The sequence below is a fragment of the Taudactylus pleione genome, unplaced genomic scaffold (genome assembly GCF_031769625.1).
Source record: "Taudactylus pleione unplaced genomic scaffold, aTauple2 ptg002947l, whole genome shotgun sequence".
NCBI lineage: Eukaryota > Metazoa > Chordata > Amphibia > Anura > Myobatrachidae > Taudactylus > Taudactylus pleione.
In genome coordinates this window covers 2,177-22,105 of record NW_028287314.1, presented here as the reverse complement: position 1 = coordinate 22,105, position 19,929 = coordinate 2,177, and the positions used below count along the sequence as shown (strand labels likewise).

Below are 19,929 nucleotides of genomic sequence, written 5' to 3'. Positions count from 1 at the left end.
GCGAGCGGCCAGGAGGCCGCTCCAAAAAGGAGAATGGACGGCCCTGATTCAGAGCGAGCACTCTGTCAGAGCGTCCGGCTCTGAATCAGGGCCCCAGTCCCGATAGCAGTGGCTGGAGCGCAACAATTGGCCAATTGCGTGCGTAATCGCAGTAGTGATCCTTGCTGAATCAGGCCCTATTTAAATCATTTAGCGATGGATTTTAAAATGTTCACTTGACATTGTTATGCTAGAACAGGAAAGGACCTTTCCTAAACTGTTATTACAACACTGGCATTGTAAAGCCATGATATGATTCAACGCGAATCTCGTCATCTGCCGTCTGTACCGCCCACTTCACTTGGGAAGCGGGCAGATATATGCTCATTCTATCAGGCAGCCAGGAGCACCACCCAGTTTTAGAGAGCCTCCCAGCCATTCCAAGGGGAGTAGGTAAGTACTGTATGCCCGAGTTTATAGGGTTGTTTAAAATCTGGAAGTAGGTGTACAGCTTCACAGTATTGGTTGTACAATTTTTATGCTTTGTAAATTTATCAACAGATCCAAACTCCCATGTGTGATATGCAGTTAACATTCCTTCTATGATACGCAAAGTGCCTTAATTGATCTCAGAGTTAGCTGCACCTACTGCTTAAAGGGGAGAGCGTTCATAAGCTGAGAGAGGCAAGCCCCCGGCTCTCCCAGCCAATAAACGCTTCCCCCATTAATTTCAATGGGAATAACCCAGTGGTTCCCAACATTGAGGTGAATGGGGGAAGCATTTATTGGCTGAGAGAGCGGGGGCTCACCTCTCTCAGCCAATGAACACTTTCCCCATTGTTTTCAAAGGGGGAATCTGCAAGTTACAGGTGATTCGGGAGCTAGTGACCGTATGGGTCACTACTCTATCTGTTGGGTCCGCGCTTCTCGTTTTTTTATTTTAAGAAGACCTTGGATGCCTACATGGACCAAAGAGGACATGACACAAAGAGTAGGTGAGTGTGTTTTTTTTTTATTATAGCGATCGGGAATGCTACATGGACAAGGGTAAGTATTTTTTTGTGTGTGTGTGTGTAAGTGTAATAAAAACATGCAATATTCGGTGTATGTATCATGTCTTTTTCTGACTATTTCTTTTACAGGAGGACTACAGTTATCAGTGGGCCCTTAATACCGGTACTTGTGGTTCTCAAAGTACCTGTAAACGGGGAAGGCTTCCTGGGACCTTTAGTCACCTGTAAAAGTCAATTTTCATTTTATTTTTTACAGCAATTATTAATCCCACACCCACCGCCATCAGCCTGGGGTGTCCCCAGGAGGGGGGACTCATTTATTGGTTGTGTCCCCATTTCCTGAGGAATCCCTAGCCTCTGCTAATTAGTGTGGAGTGATTAATGTTTTGGCCGGGGAACCCAGTGAAGTGTGTCCCCCGACTGTTGCATTACACCCTCGCTAGAAAGAGCCTGGTGCTGGTTATGTAAAATATGGGGGACCCCTATGTCTCTTTTTCCCCATATTTTCACAACCAGGACTGGCTTAAAAATCCCAGTGCTTGTTGTGGTTTTGTGGGGGGAACCCACTTCATTTTATTTTTAATATTTAACACTTTCATTAAATTTTTACACACAGAAGCTTACAGAGATCGCACTGATCTGTGCAGACTTCTCTGAAACTCGCAACTTGTAATGAAACTTGCATTGCAAGTTGCGAATTTTACCCAAGAAAAACTCACACTTGCATTTATTACACACTCACATTCTCTGTCTCGCACCCTATTACATTTGCGAGTTGCGGGACAAACTCACACGTACAAACTGTGCGACTAGGTGTGAGTTTGGTCTTGCAAAAGAACTTGCACCCTATTACATTTGGCCCACTGGCCATCCGTAATGCAGATCTGCTCTCCGGGACATTCCAGGATAATGGATAAGAATGTACATTGCACTGACTGAATGTGAGTCACATTGCACAGATCCCATTGGCTGCCATACTGCAAAAACCCTATTGTCAGGCACAAAGCAGAGACCTGGTAGATGGTTAGAGAGAATTGAGGAGCATATGGGATAGGAAGAGAATGACAAAGTGAAAGTGGAGAGCATCAGAGTACAGAAGGAACATTCAGAAACAACATGGAAAAGCGGATAGTTTTAGATGGCAAGGAGACATACACTAATAATCAGGCAGCAGTGCAGTAGAAACAGCAGAGTAAAGCAGGACAGAGAAGACCGCAGACTCTGAAAGAAGAGTACTCAATTGGAATAGATGGGAGCAGAGGTGTGGATGTGGAGTGTGCTGTGTTTGCTTGGGATGCAGTCGGCACCTCGGCGGTCAGAATGATGGTGGTCAGAATCCTGGTGCTGGAATCCCGACAGCAGTCTAAATCCCGGCTCCAGAATTCTGACTGCTGACATCCCAATGGTATTAGGGTTAGGTTTAGGGTCATCACTATAGGGAGGGTTAGGGTTAGGCTGTGGGAAGGAAGGCTTAGGGTTAGGCTGTGGGAGGGGGGTTATGGTTAGGCTGCAGAAAGGGAGGGTTAGGCTGTGGGGGGGGGTTAGGGCTAGGATGCAGGAAGAGAGGGTTAGGGTTAGGCTGTGGGGGGGTTAGGATGTAGGAAGGGGTTATGGGTACGGCTGCAGGAGGGGAGGGTTAGGGTTAGGCTGTAGGAAGGGGAGGGTTAGTTTGTGGGGGGTTAGGGTTAGGCTGTGGGGGGGGTTAGGGATAGGCTGCCGGAAGGGAGGGTTAGGGTTAGGCTGCAGGAAGGGAGGGTTAGACTGTAGGAAGGGGTTAGGATGCGGTAGGGGAGGGTTAGGCTGTGGGTGGGGTGTTATCGTTAGGGTTAGGCTGTGGGAAAGGTGGGTTAGGGTTAGGGGGGTTAGGGCAAGGGTTAGTATAATTACAAAATTCTGTCGATATTCTGACTGTCAGGGTGCCGCTGTCGATATTCTGACTGTCGGCATCCTGACTGCCGGGATCCCGTACCCAACCCAAGATACGAAGTCATTCACTTTCTAAAGCCAATTTTGAAATACATAGTAAAGCCAGTTTTCTTTGTTCCAGTCTTGACCAACTGTATAATAAGAGACCACTGTTTTGTAGAGATTTCTCCTTGTACAGATACACAGACATATGTCAAGGGTTAACTGGTAAGGGAGTTGAATTACCGCTCCTCAAACATAACCAGATACTAAGCACAGAAACATTAGGCATGTGTTTAAAACCAGTTTAATATAGTACAGCCATGAGTGCTTTTTTAGTAGACGGTGAATGGTTGGAGGTGCCTTGGGGTGACGGAGATCTAGGTATTAAACTCTATTTTTTTATCTTGCATATGATCTAGTTTGTTATAAGTGCTGTATTTACCATACTTGTAAATCTCACATGACTTGGCTTATGTTGTGAATCTAAAAATAGTTCACTGCCAAACAGATCTCAGACTACAACCTGAACAAGCCCCAGTAAGTGTTGCTGTTTATGCAAACTATACTTCAGGTCCTTATGGCTCTTAGAAGTTTTCATTGGCTTTCTGAACATATATGATCCATCTACGCATTCACATATTTATATTCTTCACTAGTTCTCTGAATAATGCTGTATGTAAGTATAGAAATTTTTTGTGAATATTTGTTTAAGGCACTGTAGTTGTATACCCAGCTCAAATAGCATTTCATGTAGAAATACGGATAATGAAAGATTATTATTTTTTATTATTATTATTATTATTAGATATTTTCAGACATAAATATATATACTTACATACATTAGATCACATTGCATCCATATACATACAATGCACAAAAATAAACAACATGAAAGTAAAATAATCATTCAACTGAAAATCATTGCAGCACATGGAGAAAACCTTAAATTCACAGATTTAAGATGAATTTGTTTGCAGGACATTTAAAAATGTTTACAATTTCTTGGTATAAGTCCTTATTTGTCCTTGTCTTGGTTGGAGTTCACAATTGAACAATAAGGGCTAAATGCCTCTCTCTCTCTCTCTCTCTCTCTCTCTCATATTTACTAAATTGCGGGTTTTTAGAAGTGGAGATGTTACCCATAGCAACCAATCAGATTCTAGGTACTAGATAAATGTTACGTAGAATATGAATTATTGCTATGAACAACATCTCCACTTCTAAAAACTTGCACTTTAGTAAATATATCCCTCTCTCTCATACCACACTCATAGAAAAGTGTTTGTATTACACATTTCAGCAAGTCTGGAATATATGTTAAGTTTAAGATAGTGCTTTGAGAACCTTTCCATGGGCATCTTCTTCAGGAATCGGTAATCTATCTTCTTGAAGAACAACATGAAAATGTTTGGAATGCAGCAGGTGTTGTCTTGGATATTGACTCAGGTTTGTCACATTTCCGTATAGTACATATTTGGTTAACTGTGTTATTTTACATTGATTGCAGCATCCATAGTCCACATTAACGTTAGCTACAGTATGTGGCACATGTATTTAGAGTGGTGCACAGAAAATTAGGCAGTATTGTCCAGAATAGTCAATCAGTTTCTGCCATTTATCTACAGCCGTTTGCAAGCTAAGAAGTTTACACATGATTGGACAGTATGGTATAGATGTTCAGAATGTCGACATGCTGACAGTGAGAATGTCAACAGTACTATTTAGCCCTAGCTGCAGCATAACGCTAACCCTAACCTTCTCCCACATATGTACATAATGTAGTCATGCAAACCGAGGAATGAGACCGCACTAGTGGTTAAATTTGAGTGACACTTAAAGAGAGTCACTATAACGCAATAACACAAACCAACATAATAGAAATCAAAATAAGATTCTCAAAATATTTATAAGTTGGTGGTGCCTCCCAAAAAAATTTGTGCTAAACACATGTAAAAAACTCCTTTATTGCAAAAACAAGAGTGCTCCCATAAAGACATATTTGTCTTTTTCCCCTTTTTTCTGCTTTTTGCAATAAAGGAGTTTTTTACATAATGTAGTCATGTCTAATGCAGATGTCAACATTATGAACATGTCGCCATTGTGACCAGAAATGTCTATATTCTGAATCTGTTGACATTAGTGTCAACAATATGAATGTCGACATTCTGAATGTCAGCACAGCAACTACATATTGATAAGAAAACACCACATTTTTCTTTTGTGCAAGGTTGAATAAATATAGCTGGATGCAGTACATTTATTAAGGTTAAATTCATGCGGAAACAGCGGTTTCTGCATTAAGGGGAATATTTACCAATTATGGGGACTTGGTCCCAATAATTATAATTTTTTATTGCAGCATATAACGGCAATACGGAATGAAGGGCCTTATTCAGAGATACACAGAATGCCAATATTCGCGCAAAGGGTAAATTTTTTACAACTGTACCTGTGTCTAAGGGCCTGATTCAGCAAAGAATGCAACTGGAAATGCAATAGCAATTACGTACGCAGTTCAACTGCGATTGTATGCTAATCCATTGCGATCGCTATGCCGCCGCTGCACTACATAAGGATGCCCACTTTGCTTAACACACATCCGTAATGTTTAGCAGGACTCCAAAACCATCGGAACAATCGAGTACCATCGCAGCCTCACGCGCACTTGCACAAGCCCTGACCTTATGCTATCAGGCCTCACAGTGGATAATGCACGCCCCTGCAACGCCATTAAAATGCACTGGCACGCCTGCATTCGCCCGACTACCCCCTGTCACCACCCACAAACGCTGCTCATTTCCCCGACGCCGGGAGACAGGCGCCCGGCATCCCGATCGTAGTGATGCCGGGTGCCGCGAGCGGACAGCCGCGGGGGGGGAGGGAGGGAGGGTTAGGTTTAGGGCTCCCGGGGGGGACTTAGGGTTAGGCACCCCCCCGGGAGGTTAGGGTTAGGCTAGGGGGAGGGAGGGTTAGGCACCCCCAAGGGGAGGTTAGGGTTAGGCACCCCCCTCGGGGGACTTAGGTTTAGGCAGCGGGGAAGGGGGGGTTAGGTTTAGGCACTTAGAGGGAGGATTTCGGTTAGGCACTTGGGGGGGAGGTTAGGGTTAGGCACCCCTAAGGGAGGGTTAGGGTTAGGGGGTTAGGTTAGTTAATACTTACCTAGGGACGATCAGGATTTCCAGCGCTGTCGGGCTGCCGCTGCCGGGATCTGTTCCAAGCGGCCAGCGGTATTTCGTACCAATTCCATGTGTATACGTGAAGGCACAGTTGTGATTGAAACACACAGTATCCGAAGTGTCTTGGAAGTGAGCTGTGTGTTTCCAGGCAGTGACTGGGAGGTGGCTATTCAGATGCATGATAATGATCCGTCTTATGGGTGTATTATGGGAGTGTTGCGGGCGTATCAGTGAACTTGTTGTGAACTCAGATGCTTAATCGTTTACATTGATCTGACGGAGATTCTGCACCTAGCATGGGGCTGGTGCAAGTTTCAATGGTGCAACCAATGGTTGCTTCTAAAGATGAACCAAGCGGTATTTCAGCATATGAAGATGTTCAAAGTGGGCGTCTTAGTCCTTGCACATTCATACACATGGTTGTACACCAGGAAGGGCTTATACCGGTATCAGCATAAAGTCGCACACGCTACACTGGCAAAAGACGCACACATGGACACAGCAGCATCCGATTCAAAATCAGCCCCTAAGTGACACTTCTGCTCATGCGTGGTCTGTTGACTGCGCATATGCTAGCGGACATTACCGGAGCCCTCTCCCAGAAACATTTGCCTTATGTAGCCCATAGGTTACAATGGTCTACGCCATGTACATATGGCATTAGTGGAAGGGCTATGCTGCAGAACACTTTACATTCCAGAGCTTGGTAAATTTCACATTTTAGCAGCCCCCAGAGAAACTTATAGGTGCTGTTTTTGCCATCGTAAATGGAGGAAATCTGTTTTGGTAAATATTGCCTTATGTATCAGGGAAGTTGAAGAAAAGTCTCAGAGAAATCTCCTGTGTTAGGCAAACGCTGCAGATCACATGCCCCATTATCCTCAATGAGTGTTGCGCTCAGGCCCAATATACTAAGCTCCAAAATGCTTAACCTAGTTTTTTGTTAAATACAGCCAGAAAATAATTTCTGATCGCTGCAATATGAAATTTACACCAATGATAAATAGACCTGTCTGTCTGTTAATGTATTCTCACATACCCTAGTCATACCTTCCTGGGAATCCAAGGCACACATGAAATCAGAGCATCTGCAATGTAATTTTTCACTTTTCCTATTAGTAAATTACCTTTGAAGTAGGCATTAATAGATAGAAGGACATGTTATGAGACTATACTTGTTTTATATAACATTGAATAAGAAACATTGGATATAACTATATACTGGCTGTAATAGGTAGGTATAGGTTTTCATACGGTCATACCTTTTGCAGCTATCACATGCACTTTGGATACTCACTAAATTAAGCTCATGTGAAGCACAGCTCCTATCAAGTACCCAGTGTCACGCTCTGGACTTTTAAAACCACTTATTTACCTCTGTGGTGTCTGTCCTGGCTAGCGCTGAGGTCCACTCGTGCTGTGACCGCACATCACTCTCGGATGAAGCAGAGGTCCACTCAAGCTGCACATCAGTCCCGGCTGGTCACGAGGTCTGTCTATGCTGTTTCTGACCAGTCCACCCAGTGGGCCTAATTCAGGTTGGTACGCATGGCTGCATCCACCGCACCCCGCTCACTGCGAAAATATGCTAATGAATGTAATCGCAAGGAAACCGCAGCACTATACCAAGATGCCCATCACTGTATAAAGCCTGCCCACTTCCCATGACATGCATCCGCAAGTCAGCGAAAACATCGGTACCATCGAGTAATATCGGAACCGTCCACACAGTTATGGTAGACCTGACACTACCGCAGAAACTGCTAAACTTCTTGTTGCCATCTAGACTTCTGCCAGCGTATACCATCACAGGGGCTTAATTATGCACGCCCCTCTAATGGTGTTCAACGTCGCTTCTGCTGAAGTTAAAGCTCTGTGCTGAGCTCCCAGGTACTTTGTATCTGAATGGTTCCAGTCTGTCCTAATACAGTTCCAAGTCTGATATATGCAAGTCTCCATTTCCATCAGCACTCCAGTCTGGATTTACCTAGAGACTTGTACCTATCACCAACCGTCGATTCCTATCTGATATCTCCAACCATCGGTTCCTGTCCGATATCTCCAACTTCGGTTCCTATCCAAAATCTTTAACATTGGTCCCAATCCAATATCTCCAACATCGGTCCCAATCCGATATCTCCAACATCGGTTCCAATACGATATCTACTACTGTTCCAGTATAGTAAAGTTATCTCATTCCTGTACCCGCCTTTGGGCAACCACTACCAGCAGTTCCACTGCCTCCTCTCTTCTCATAACACATGAGGAAGAGCTGGCTCAAACCTCCCAGCTTCATACACAACTCTTCAGTTTCAACTTCAGCTTCCCACGCCTGTTTCAGCCAACACCAACCCTCAGGCGTGACACCCAGGTAATTACAAGAGGCTTTTCACGTGGAATCTAAGTATGTGAATATGACAAGGAACCATCTGGATGTAACTATATTTTTTTTTTAACTTAGTTTGGATGAAGACACTTGTCTTGATCAGTTTATTCTAAACCTTCTATAACTGTTTCTCATTTTTTGTAAAAAAAAATCTTTAAAATATCTTTAAAGAAAAAAAATGTGGCTAATCCGGTACAATGCTACAGCATTTTATGCATTAATAGCCGTCAACCTTGTGCTCCTTTCATAATATCCAATAGTATTTTGGTGGCTGTGAATGTTTTATTTCATCTGATTAAACTAGAATATTTACCCAAGCCAGGTTTTGTGTCCATTGAAAAAGTTGATTAAAAAGTGAATAACTAATGTTTGTCACTTTCGGTAACATGTTTCATCATAGATGAATCTTATTACGGTTCACGCTGGAATCAGATGGAAAAGTGGAAGAAGTATTTGGTTTCCAAGTCAAAACGAGTGTTGCCTTAGATATTACTCACCTGGATTTATTATCTACTGTACAGTACATTTCTTTTTATCAAAAACAGTATGATGGTTTTCTTTTCTACAAATGGATCATACATTGATGTTCTGTTAGTAAAGTGCTGAGCATGATGTCTACATTATTTTTATATTTTTTCATAATCTTTTATTTTTCTCTTTGAGAAACTTTATATAAACGTGTGTTGATGATACTTACAAATGCATAAGTGTATATGAAATTTTGCTCATCTAGTATAATAATTTTACATAGAAAAAATAGGACAGTACTGCTGATATTGCATGCTAAATGATATTATTATGTTATTGCATTGTAGGATCATGGGCAGACAGATCACCATTGCATGAGGCAGCAAGTCAGGGACGGCTACTTGCACTGAAAACATTGCTCTCTCAAGTAGGTAAACACTGTCTCTATATCATGGGCCAAATGTGATAGAGTGAGAGTGTAGTAAATGTGACAGTTTTCTCACACTTTTTAAACTCGGCCAGTCTAATAGAATCCGAGAACAAAGCAGCAGAGCAAACGCGCATGTTTTTCATACTCAAAAAACGCTCACAATTTAAAATCTCATCCAGGAGTTTTCCCATTTTGGAGATAAAACTCGACCAATGTGAGAGTTTACTGCTAAACTCTCATAATTTCTAAACTCTCACCCTATTACATGTGGCCCATGGTATTCAAGTAAAGTTTTTACATTTTTTTTTAGAAAAATAATAAATGTTTTAAAGGAAATATAATAATAAATGCTTGAAATGTTTTAATGCATTAAAGAACTGACATAATATATTACAGAGTACTGTATTTTAGGTGGAGATATCTACCAAGTACATTGAGCTAGACAAATTAAACAATAAATTGTCAACTTTAGTTAAAAAAAATAAAAAAAAATGTAAACTGTTTTTATATGAAATTATATTAAAAATTACAAAGACTTTATAGGGACTCCTCAGTGCTTTAGCTTTGTAACTGGCAGCAAAGCACATAACCAAATGTGCTCTACCAACATGTCCACAAAACAAAAGAGGAAGAAAAAGTAGCATTCTGATGTGCATGTGGACTTGAAATATTAATTAGATGTTTGAGTATATTATTCTATATGTGAAAATAAAATATATAATGTTTAATACTCAACAAATCTAGGAGAAAAAACAAATGCAGGCTCATAAAGTAAGGAATCTCAGGGCCTGATTCAGACCCGGTCGCAAGCGCTGAGCGCTCGCAACCGGGTCGATGGTGGCCCACAGTGCATGAGCACGACGGAGCCGGCTCCATCGTGCGCATGCGCGAGACCTTGCTAGCGACGGGCACTCCGTCGCTCCAGGTCTCGCAAACAAAGGGGGCGAGCTGTCGTTGTTGAGTGACAGCTCGCCCCCTTTGGTGGGCTGGCTGGGGGGGTGGCTGCCCAAACGGAGGCATTCCAATGAGAATGCCTCACATTTGGGGGCGGCCCCACTGACATCACAAGTGATGTCAGTGGAGAGCTTGCGGCTCTGTGAGAGCCGAAAGCTCTCTGGGGCTTGCGGCCACGAGACCCTACCACAAGGGTCTCGTCGCAAGCCCGATGGTCACGATGGTCTTGACCATCGCGACCATCAACCTGGCCGCTCGCTATAGCTGTGGGCCGCTCCAGAAAAAAAAAAACGCCCTGATTCAGAGCGACCGCTCTTTCAGGCTCTGAATCAGGGCCTCAGTGTGTTCCACATAGTAACCTGTGTTTAAGAACATCCCAACAGACAGGTACATATGATGTGCTAGGAATACTTAGTATTCAACATACAGAAAAGTGACTTGAAAAAAATAAAACAACATACAACAATCCCAAATTAATTCTCACAGTAAACTGAATGATCCAATGATGATGTCTTTGACTAAATTAATTTATCATTTATCCAAAAATTAATACAATTTCCATTTTTTTATTAGTATAAACTATTTTGAACTGTGTGTGTGAGAATTAAGCGAAAATATGTACTTCTGTATATAATGTACAAAATTAATCTCCTTGTGAACTTTATCTGGGATAAAACACAAATGCACTACTGTAATGAAAAAGTACAAAATCCATTTAAATATGTATCTATTATTTTGACTGAAATTGGCAATTTGTCACAATTAGGGTTACAATGTGAACACATTAACTATCGACCATGTGACCCCATTACATGAAGCATGCCTGGGAGATCATGTCTGTTGTGCAAGAACTCTTCTTGAAGCCGGAGCAAATGTAAGCTTTGTCATCCTACATCAAATGCTTCAGGACACATTTTTTATGTGACAGTAACAAGCATTCTACTGTACAGTTCTAGAAACCTAATGCTAGTGTATGTCACATTGTCCTTACTTACCAGCAGATACAGCTGCTTTGGAATGTTAAGTAAACCAATGTCCAGTTATGTGATTAAAATATTGATAGAAAATTGATGTATATTTATTTGGCCAGCAGCACAGAAATTATGCACCTGTTTCAGGTAAGCATAGTTCATAAAGATGGCGGCTAGTTGGGGGAGTTGGGATTAGCTGAACAGGTCAGGGTGATCCCTACTGAGTGTACAGTAGGCTGGTTGCGGTAATTAGCATCATAATGAGCCCAGAGGTAAAATGAGAATTTGTCTTGTGGGATGAGAAATCGAAATGAGCTTCAAGGAGTGAGCACTTTAGCTGACATTCTCAGATTCTCATCCCTTTTATCTTTGTACACTGCCTTAATGCACATTATCAGATGTGGCTGAGATTAAACGTGAAAAGCAATCTCTATGAGAGTTTTATATTGGATATTTGACTTTTTGACTACATTTATGTACTAAAAGCAATAAATGTACAAATGTGTGAGTGGAGATAAACACAGTCTAGAGTCCGCTTACTCTCTTGACTTGTCTAAGACATAATTAAAATTTAAACAGCAGTATACAAAATTTGTAATTAAGGATTGGTCTAAAAAAGTATGCAGAACTTGGAAATGACATTTTTGCTTTTTTTTTCAGCATATGCATTCCTGTCTGGTCCTACAATCCTGCAAATATCCATGCATAATATTTACATTTAGGTGGGTGTACACCCTGTTGTCGGAATCATGGAAAATAAATCCATTTATGTAAACAACATGCAATGGATATCTGCATATTTGCAGCTCTCTACCTTTACTATTGTGAAAAAAGTGTTAACTGAAGGGTAGAAGTATAACTTAGTAGGAGGCTGGGACATTGGGAATGTAGTATGGTAGCATTATATATTTGCCTTTTGCGGAAATCAAATAAGACTCACTGGAAACACTTTACTTCATGTCTAGTCCAAGACATCTTGTGATATGTTTTAGGTGAATGCAACAACTATTGATGGAGTGACTCCTTTATTTAATGCATGTTCAAGAGGCAGCGCTAGTTGTGCGGAGCTGCTTTTGGAGTTTGGCGCCACAACAGAGTTGGAGACATGTCTTCCTTCCCCTACTCATGAGGCATCAAGTAAAGGTAAATTGGATTGCAGCAGAATGCAGAATGCTCATGTCTTTAATTCTATTGTTTTGGTTACCTATTGACATGAATTAATTGATGATAGTATTGTGGAACATTTGATAATATTATATCCTTAAACAAAAAAGTTATAAGTATTTTCGATTTTCTCAAGTTAACTCGGACAAGCAGAGTAAATTATCCAGCTCATCCCAGCAGCCTTTAGGCCAACACATGGCCTTTCTCTACGCATTACTATTGCTGGATCTGTCTTAGCCATTGTCAGGTGTGCACACACATGCACACTCACACACATGCGCACACACACACACACAAAGAAACTTGATTAAAAAAATAAAACAATAGGTCATTTATACATTGTTCGTATATAATGGGTTTGCAAAGAATCAATCGTAGGACCTTGCTTAAGTAACATGGTCACCCATGCTTTGATCTCAACAACAGACTTTGTGCTACCTTGTTTGCCTCAGTTTGGTTTGTTTGCCCCCAGACACCCACCCACAAGCTTTGCCTAATATCATTGTACTTTCAGACATGTTGTGGTATTAGTCTGTGATTATGTTACAGTCTGTGTTTTTTGTTTGCTCTCCATCTCTGTTACTGATGTCTATTCTTTCTGCTGTCTGGGGGGCCCAGTGAAAGAGCTCCCCTGGCTGTGGCATCAGCCCGCGCTAGAAAAAGTCCAGTGCTGGTTCTGGAACATACAGGGGAACCCTACTCATTTTTTTTCCGTATTTCCAGAGCCAGGACCGGATCAGAGCCCGGAGCTGGTTGCGCCGAATACGGGGGACCCCTACGTCGTTTGTCCCCCGTATTTTGACAACCAGCGCTGGTTCTGACTAGCCCGGTGCTGGTTGTGCTTAAGTACAGGGGACCCCCTACGTCGTTTGTCCCCTGTATTTAAGCACACCCAGCACTGGGTCACTAATGCCCGGGGCTGTTTGCTCTTTTTTGGGGGGGGGCACGCCATTTTTTTCTTTTTTTACACATTTTTATTTTTTTTTACCACAGCAGCACAGACGGGTCTCTCGGACCTGTCATTGCTCTGTGCCAATCACACAGATGCATGTAGCACGGATCTCCCGGGTCCGTGCTACATGCACATGGGCACCATAACGCTGATTGGCTTCCTGTCTGCCACTGCAGTGCCACTCCTAGATGGGCCACGTGTTTGTGCCGCCCACTTGTGTCGCTTAGCATAGTCATCCAGCTACCTCGGTGCAACCTTTTGGCCTAAAAACAATATTGTGAGGTGTGAGGTGTTCAGAATAGAGTGGAAATGAGTGGAAATTAATGTTATTGGGGTTATTACTAGTGTAGGAACAAAAAAAGCCCCATTTTATGTGATTTTAGCGTGTTTTTTTTTTAAGAAAAAATCCAGATCCAAAACACAAAACCCAGAACCCAAAACACGGAAGGGTGGTTTTGGCAAAACCAATCCAGATCCAAAACACGAAGAAAGATCCAGATCCAAAACCAAAACACGAAAAGTGGCTGGTGCACACCCCTACTTATTATTATTATTAATTATTATTTGTATTTGCAGGTCACAGTGAATGTCTGGATGTGTTGATTTCCTGGGGTACAGATGTTGACCAAGACATTCCTTACCTAGGCACTCCTCTCTATGTGGCGTGCAAAGCACAGCACTTGGCTTGTGTGAGAAAACTCCTATATGCAGGTCAGTACTTTACACAATGGACTAGTTAAACATGTAGTAAATAAAAATGTAATACATATAATAGTATAAGTTTTACATGTTGTCTATAATAACATGTAAGTGAATATTTCTATTATTTCTATATTTTTTTGTTTTTATGTGTGTGCCTCTCTTACTGTATTCTGCTTTACTCAATGGCTATACCGTCTTAAAAACAGTTTATATATATATATATATATATATTTATAGACTAAAATACATATAACAGTCACAGAACTAGAGATAATTAGTCTAGTTCTTAACCTATAACTGGGCATGTCCATTATATAAACTGATTGTAGCAAATCTATTGAATGTACTGTACACTGTCGGTGTATTCCAGGTGCTAATGTACAGCGGGGCAGATATTTGGATACTCCATTGCATGTTGCCGCTCAGCAGCCTAGTACAGACATTGTAAGTCTATTGCTAGACTTTGGTGCTGATATTAATGCCAGAAATATAGATTTCAAACGTTCAGTTGATGTTGCTGCTGCAAGAAGCCCAGTGGAGAGACTGTTGCTGTTGTACGAAGGTAAATCTTTCATATGAGTGTTTATTAGTTATTAATGTAAATAGAGACACAGTTTTATTTAGAAGAATAATAATGAAGTAGAAAATAAACTTTCCTACAGTGTATATTTTCTATGAAATGCAGAAGTATGAAATAAACTCAATTTGGACCACGGAGACCCAAGTCATGAGTTTTGTTATTGGATATATCTTAGTAATGACCTAGGGGTCTATTTACTAAGCAGTGTTAGGAGACAGAGTGAAAAGTGATAAGAAAGTGATAAGGTTCCAGCCAATCAGCTCCCAACTGTCATCTCACAGGCAGTGTTTGAAAAATGGCAAATGGGAGCTGATTGGCTGGCACCTTATCACTTTTCACTTTGTCTTCTAACACTGCTTAGTAAATAGACCCCCTAAATTTAATTGTAATACTAGGTGACCTGTGTGCCTATGGTTTTTACATAATTCTACATGTTTTTAAAATAGGGAAAACTTAAAAAAATTACTCCAGCTGTACATTCCTTTGCGGAACAAATGGAGTTATGATCATTTGCGGAATCCAGGCAATCAGAGACATGTTATATATAGTTTACGATGGTTTACGGTTTGCTTATGAATATTATTTTTCATGGTGACTATCGGACGCGAATGCTTCCCGATTATGTCCGTACAGAGTCGTAGTTGAGATTTCAGACGTGCACATGGAGAACCCTATTGAAAATGTAGTGGGCACTCCTGAGCGGTGACAGAGCGGTGGCTTAGCGCACGCACGGAGAAGGTCCGTATTATGGTACGGATGGGTTACGGCAGAGTCGCGGGCATATCGATGAAAGTGGTTGCGAATTATGTACAATGACGCTCAACTGCTCACATAAGAGGCCATACTCAAATGGAGAAATTGCACCTGCCGCAGGGCTGGTGCATGTTTCGAGGGTGCAAATGATGCTATGTATAAAACGCATTAATCGGTATTACTGTGTGTACAGACATGGAAAGTGGTCGTCGCAGTCCTTGCTCATTCAGACGCACAGATGTACACCAGGGAAGAACCTTGTAGCAGCATTTGCATAAAGTCGCAATAAAGCGACTGCCAATAGATGCAGCCGCAGCCACATCTGTGTCCACCTCAAAATCAGTGCCCAAGGCTCAAGACTGCAATTACTGTCACTATATTATCCTAAAGACAAAGCACTTAGAGGAGTATTATCTACAATTAATTACAATGTGCCGTCACGACGTGCAGCTGTGCACATCAATTTCGATATCACAGATAATAACGGTATCACATCACAGATAATAACGGTACCACATCACAGATAATAACGGTACCACATCACAGATAATAACGATACCACATCACAGATAATAACGGTACCACATCACAGATAATAGGTACTACATCACAGATAATAACAATACCACATCACAGATAATAGGTACTACATCACAGATAATAACAATGCCACATCACAGATAATAAGAATGCCACATCACAGATAATAACGGTGCCACATCACAGATAATAACGACACCACATCACAGATAATAACGATACCACATCACAGATAATAACGATACCACATCACAGATAATAAGGGTACCACATCACAGATAATAACGGTACCACATCACAGATAATAACAATGCCACATCACAGATAATAACAATACCACATCACAGATAAGAACGGTACCACATCACAGATAAGAACGGTACCACATCACAGATAATAATGGTATCACATCACAGATAATAACGGTACCACATCACAGATAATAATGGTATCACATCACAGATAATAATGGTGCCACATCACAGATAATAACGGTACCACATCACAGATAATAACGGTACCACATCACAGATAATAACAATACCACATCACAGATAATAACAATACCACATCACAGATAATAACGGTACCACATCACAGATAATAACGGTATCACATCACAGATAATAACGGTACCACATCACATATAATAACAATACCACATCACAGATAATAACGGTACCACATCACAGATAATAACGGTACCACATCACAGATAATAACAATACCACATCACAGATAATAACGGTACCACATCACAGGTAATAACGGTGCCACATCACAGATAATAACGGTACCACATCACAGATAGTAACGGTACCACATCACAGATAATAATGGTGCCACATCACAGATAATAATGGTACCCCATCATAGATAATAACGGTACCACATCACAGATAATAACGGTGCCACATCACAGATAATAACGATACCACATTACAGATAATAATGGTACCACATCACAGATAATGGGCCAAATATAAGTGGGTGAGAGTTTAGAAAATATGAGAGTTTAGCAGTAAACTCTCACATTGGTCAAGTTTATCTTCAAAATGGGAAAACTTCTGGACGAGAGTTTAAATCATGAGCGTTTTTTTAGTCTAAAAACATGCGAGTTTGTCTGTTCTCGGACTCTGTTACTGTACATTGGTCTAGTTTAATAATTGTGAGAGCTTACTGCTAAACTCTAACATTTTCTAAACTCTCACCCTATTACATTTGGCCCAATAACGGTACCACCACATTGCAGATTTTCCTGAGCACCTCTATGGAATGCAAGGAACAAATCTACAATCTAGGTGCTGGAAACACATTCCAAACTCTGGCACCTTACTTCCATCACTTCTAATTGATGTTACAGTATGTTGGAATTATTATTATATACAAACAAAACTGTATTTTTTATTATTATTGCAACTACCAGTCAGTAAATGTACATAATAATTGGTGGCCCATCTTATCCAGGACAAATGTCTGGGTTTTGACACTATTTATCAAATATATTTTAAAAGTGTATGCTAACTTTGCAAATGATACATTCTACTTATCTCACCAGCTGAGCTGTGGACAGATATGTGCTGTCTTGTTGGGTCACTGAATAAAGTGCTAATGTTACTTTTTAATGCCTATGGCAGCCTATGGCCGCCTATGGCCGTGGTTCCCAAACTTTTTTGAACCACAGTGCCCTAGAGTATCAGCATTGCTTTCACGGCACCCCTAGGCCATAAGTTTGTTGTTGAGAAATTTAGAATTTTTTTTCTAAGTATTAAAGTGAAGTAAATTGGGCTTATCTGTCACCCTTAGGTTTGGTTATGTGGTGTTGGACAGATTTGCGCTTCTGTTTGTCCTCATATTTACATTACATTGAATAAAATTAATTTTATTTGGTTCTGTACCACCAACCTGAGGCACCCCTGCAAGTGTCCTGAGGCACCCCAGGGTGCCACGGCGCACAGTTTGGGAACCACTGGTCTATGGTTAACATTTGATATTTTCATTAGTAAATTAAACTTCAATAAACAATACTTCTTGTCACTATATGTTACTAATGATGATTTGAAAATTACTCATATTAAATAATCTTCTCATATTTGTTTTCTTTTAGCTAATCCATGTTCGCTATGTCAGCTTTGCCGACTCCATATTCGAAACTGCATTGGACAATCTAGATTACATCTTATTCCACATCTACAGTTGCCAACTGTACTGAAAAACTTCTTACAATATCGAGAAAGTATTAGGAACTTTTAATGATTTTGTAAATGTGTATGTCATCAATACTGTACAATCACTTTACCTTTTGCAAAATATGTCACAGGTTTTTAGATAGTTTATTTAGCTCTGTGCCTTTCAAAGTAACATTTTGCACTTACTGTACACTTGTATATAATATTTGTTTTAACTGTAACAAGGTTTATTTAGTGGTGTAACTATTTTATGCGTGTATACACAAGAAATACTTTCAAGCACGTTAATGTTACAGCTCATGAATTGTTTTTTTTTTTTTAAACAGTTAATAGCTTTAACTTTTAAGATTGTTGCTTAAGCAGTGTAACTACATTTGCAGAGGACTAGCCACATTCATCTTCCACAGAAAAATGATTATAACACCTCAAATGTCCTCAATAAGACGGGTTTACTCCAGTAGAGCCTTTGCAGATATTGCAAATGAAATTGTAAATAATTTAGAGGGGTTCGTTATACAAACTAATTATCAGATTACCCTGCCACCCTCCTGAGTACTTCCGAAAATAATAATAATTGTATGTTATTTCTAAAAAGGACAGGCATTGTCTAGAACAGAGGAAATGCCCCACGACCCACTGTAATTGCTATATGGAGGTACTGTAGATGACACATTGAAGTTGTGACAAGTAATTTGGAAATCACCAGTTTTCCCCTTTTCACTTTTTGATAACATTAAAGCAACATTTTATGGAATTGCATTTCTAATGGGGGGTATCCACTTTAGCGATATACAAACGACAGCACGATTGCGACATTGCAATCGTGCTGTCGTTTGTATAGCTAGTGATGTGCCTAGACTGAACGTTCACTGGTTCAGTCCCGGCACATCCCTCATCCCCGCACATGCTGAACCTGACGAGATCGTCAGGTTGACCTGCATGTACGGGCGATGTCGGATGTGGGAAGCGACCCGCGGGCACGCGCATCGTGGGTCGCTTCTGTCCAAAACATCCCCGATGCATGCACGATGCATGCGTGATTTGCAAGCGATTGCGCGATAACGACATTGTTATCGTGCAATCGCTTGTTTAAATCGCCTAGTGGATACCCCCCATATGATAGGCTGAAAACATTTTAGCATACTAAGTTGTATACTGTATGGGTAGCTATAATATTTTTTACAATATCAATTATAATATTATTCAGTATTCAGTCTCTATCAAATTCTGGGTGACATATCCACTTGCTCTGCAATATCCATGTGTTAGCATAATCTATGTAATCCAAACAGCACTGCTTAGACATCTTATTCTATGACAAATCCTCCATTCTGTTAAATAAACCTAAATATTCAATGCAAACAGCACTTTCCATGTAAATGTACATTCTCACTGGATGAAAGCTGAGTGTTTACTTTAACATTTAATAAATATATATATATATAAATCTTTATCTGCCTATTATCTATAGAAAGATAAACACAGAAATGTTCATGTGCGTATGAGAAGCGTAGAGTTTACATGCAATGTTCAACATTAACTGGATTTTCCACTGTGATCTGTCTAATATAGAAGATAAGGAGAGCGCTGAACGTTATGTATTCTTAAAACCTAATCTAATGCAATTAAGTTCCCAGACATAAAATAATTATAACATGCAAACCATATTATTTGTAACAATACAAAAACATTAATTATGTTACTGAAACACATAACGGGATTGCAAGTTGCAAATGATATATTAAAATAAGATAAAACAAAATG

The 19,929-nt window shown here is 40.6% G+C and overlaps 1 protein-coding gene across 5 annotated transcripts in view; it reads left to right on the top strand.

The window, feature by feature from the left end:
• The window catches only part of LOC148431071 (ankyrin repeat and SOCS box protein 5-like), a 59,374-nt gene extending 39,758 nt beyond the window's left edge, over window positions 1–19,616 (top strand). For 3 of the 5 annotated variants that reach the window (XM_088466371.1, XM_088466372.1, XM_088466374.1), the window contains 6 exons: window positions 9,278–9,357; window positions 11,081–11,188; window positions 12,278–12,428; window positions 13,978–14,112; window positions 14,474–14,665; window positions 18,084–19,616. In XM_088466371.1, coding sequence (XP_088322497.1) covers window positions 9,278–9,357; window positions 11,081–11,188; window positions 12,278–12,428; window positions 13,978–14,112; window positions 14,474–14,665; window positions 18,084–18,229 — 812 coding nt within the window. In that variant the 3' untranslated portion in view covers window positions 18,230–19,616. Of the gene's footprint in view, window positions 1–3,217; window positions 3,282–9,277; window positions 9,358–11,080; window positions 11,189–12,277; window positions 12,429–13,977; window positions 14,113–14,473; window positions 14,666–18,083 lie in introns of those variants that run through there. The other 2 variants (XM_088466375.1, XM_088466373.1) reach the window with 2 other exon arrangements.
• Window positions 19,617–19,929: the final 313 nt, after the last annotated feature.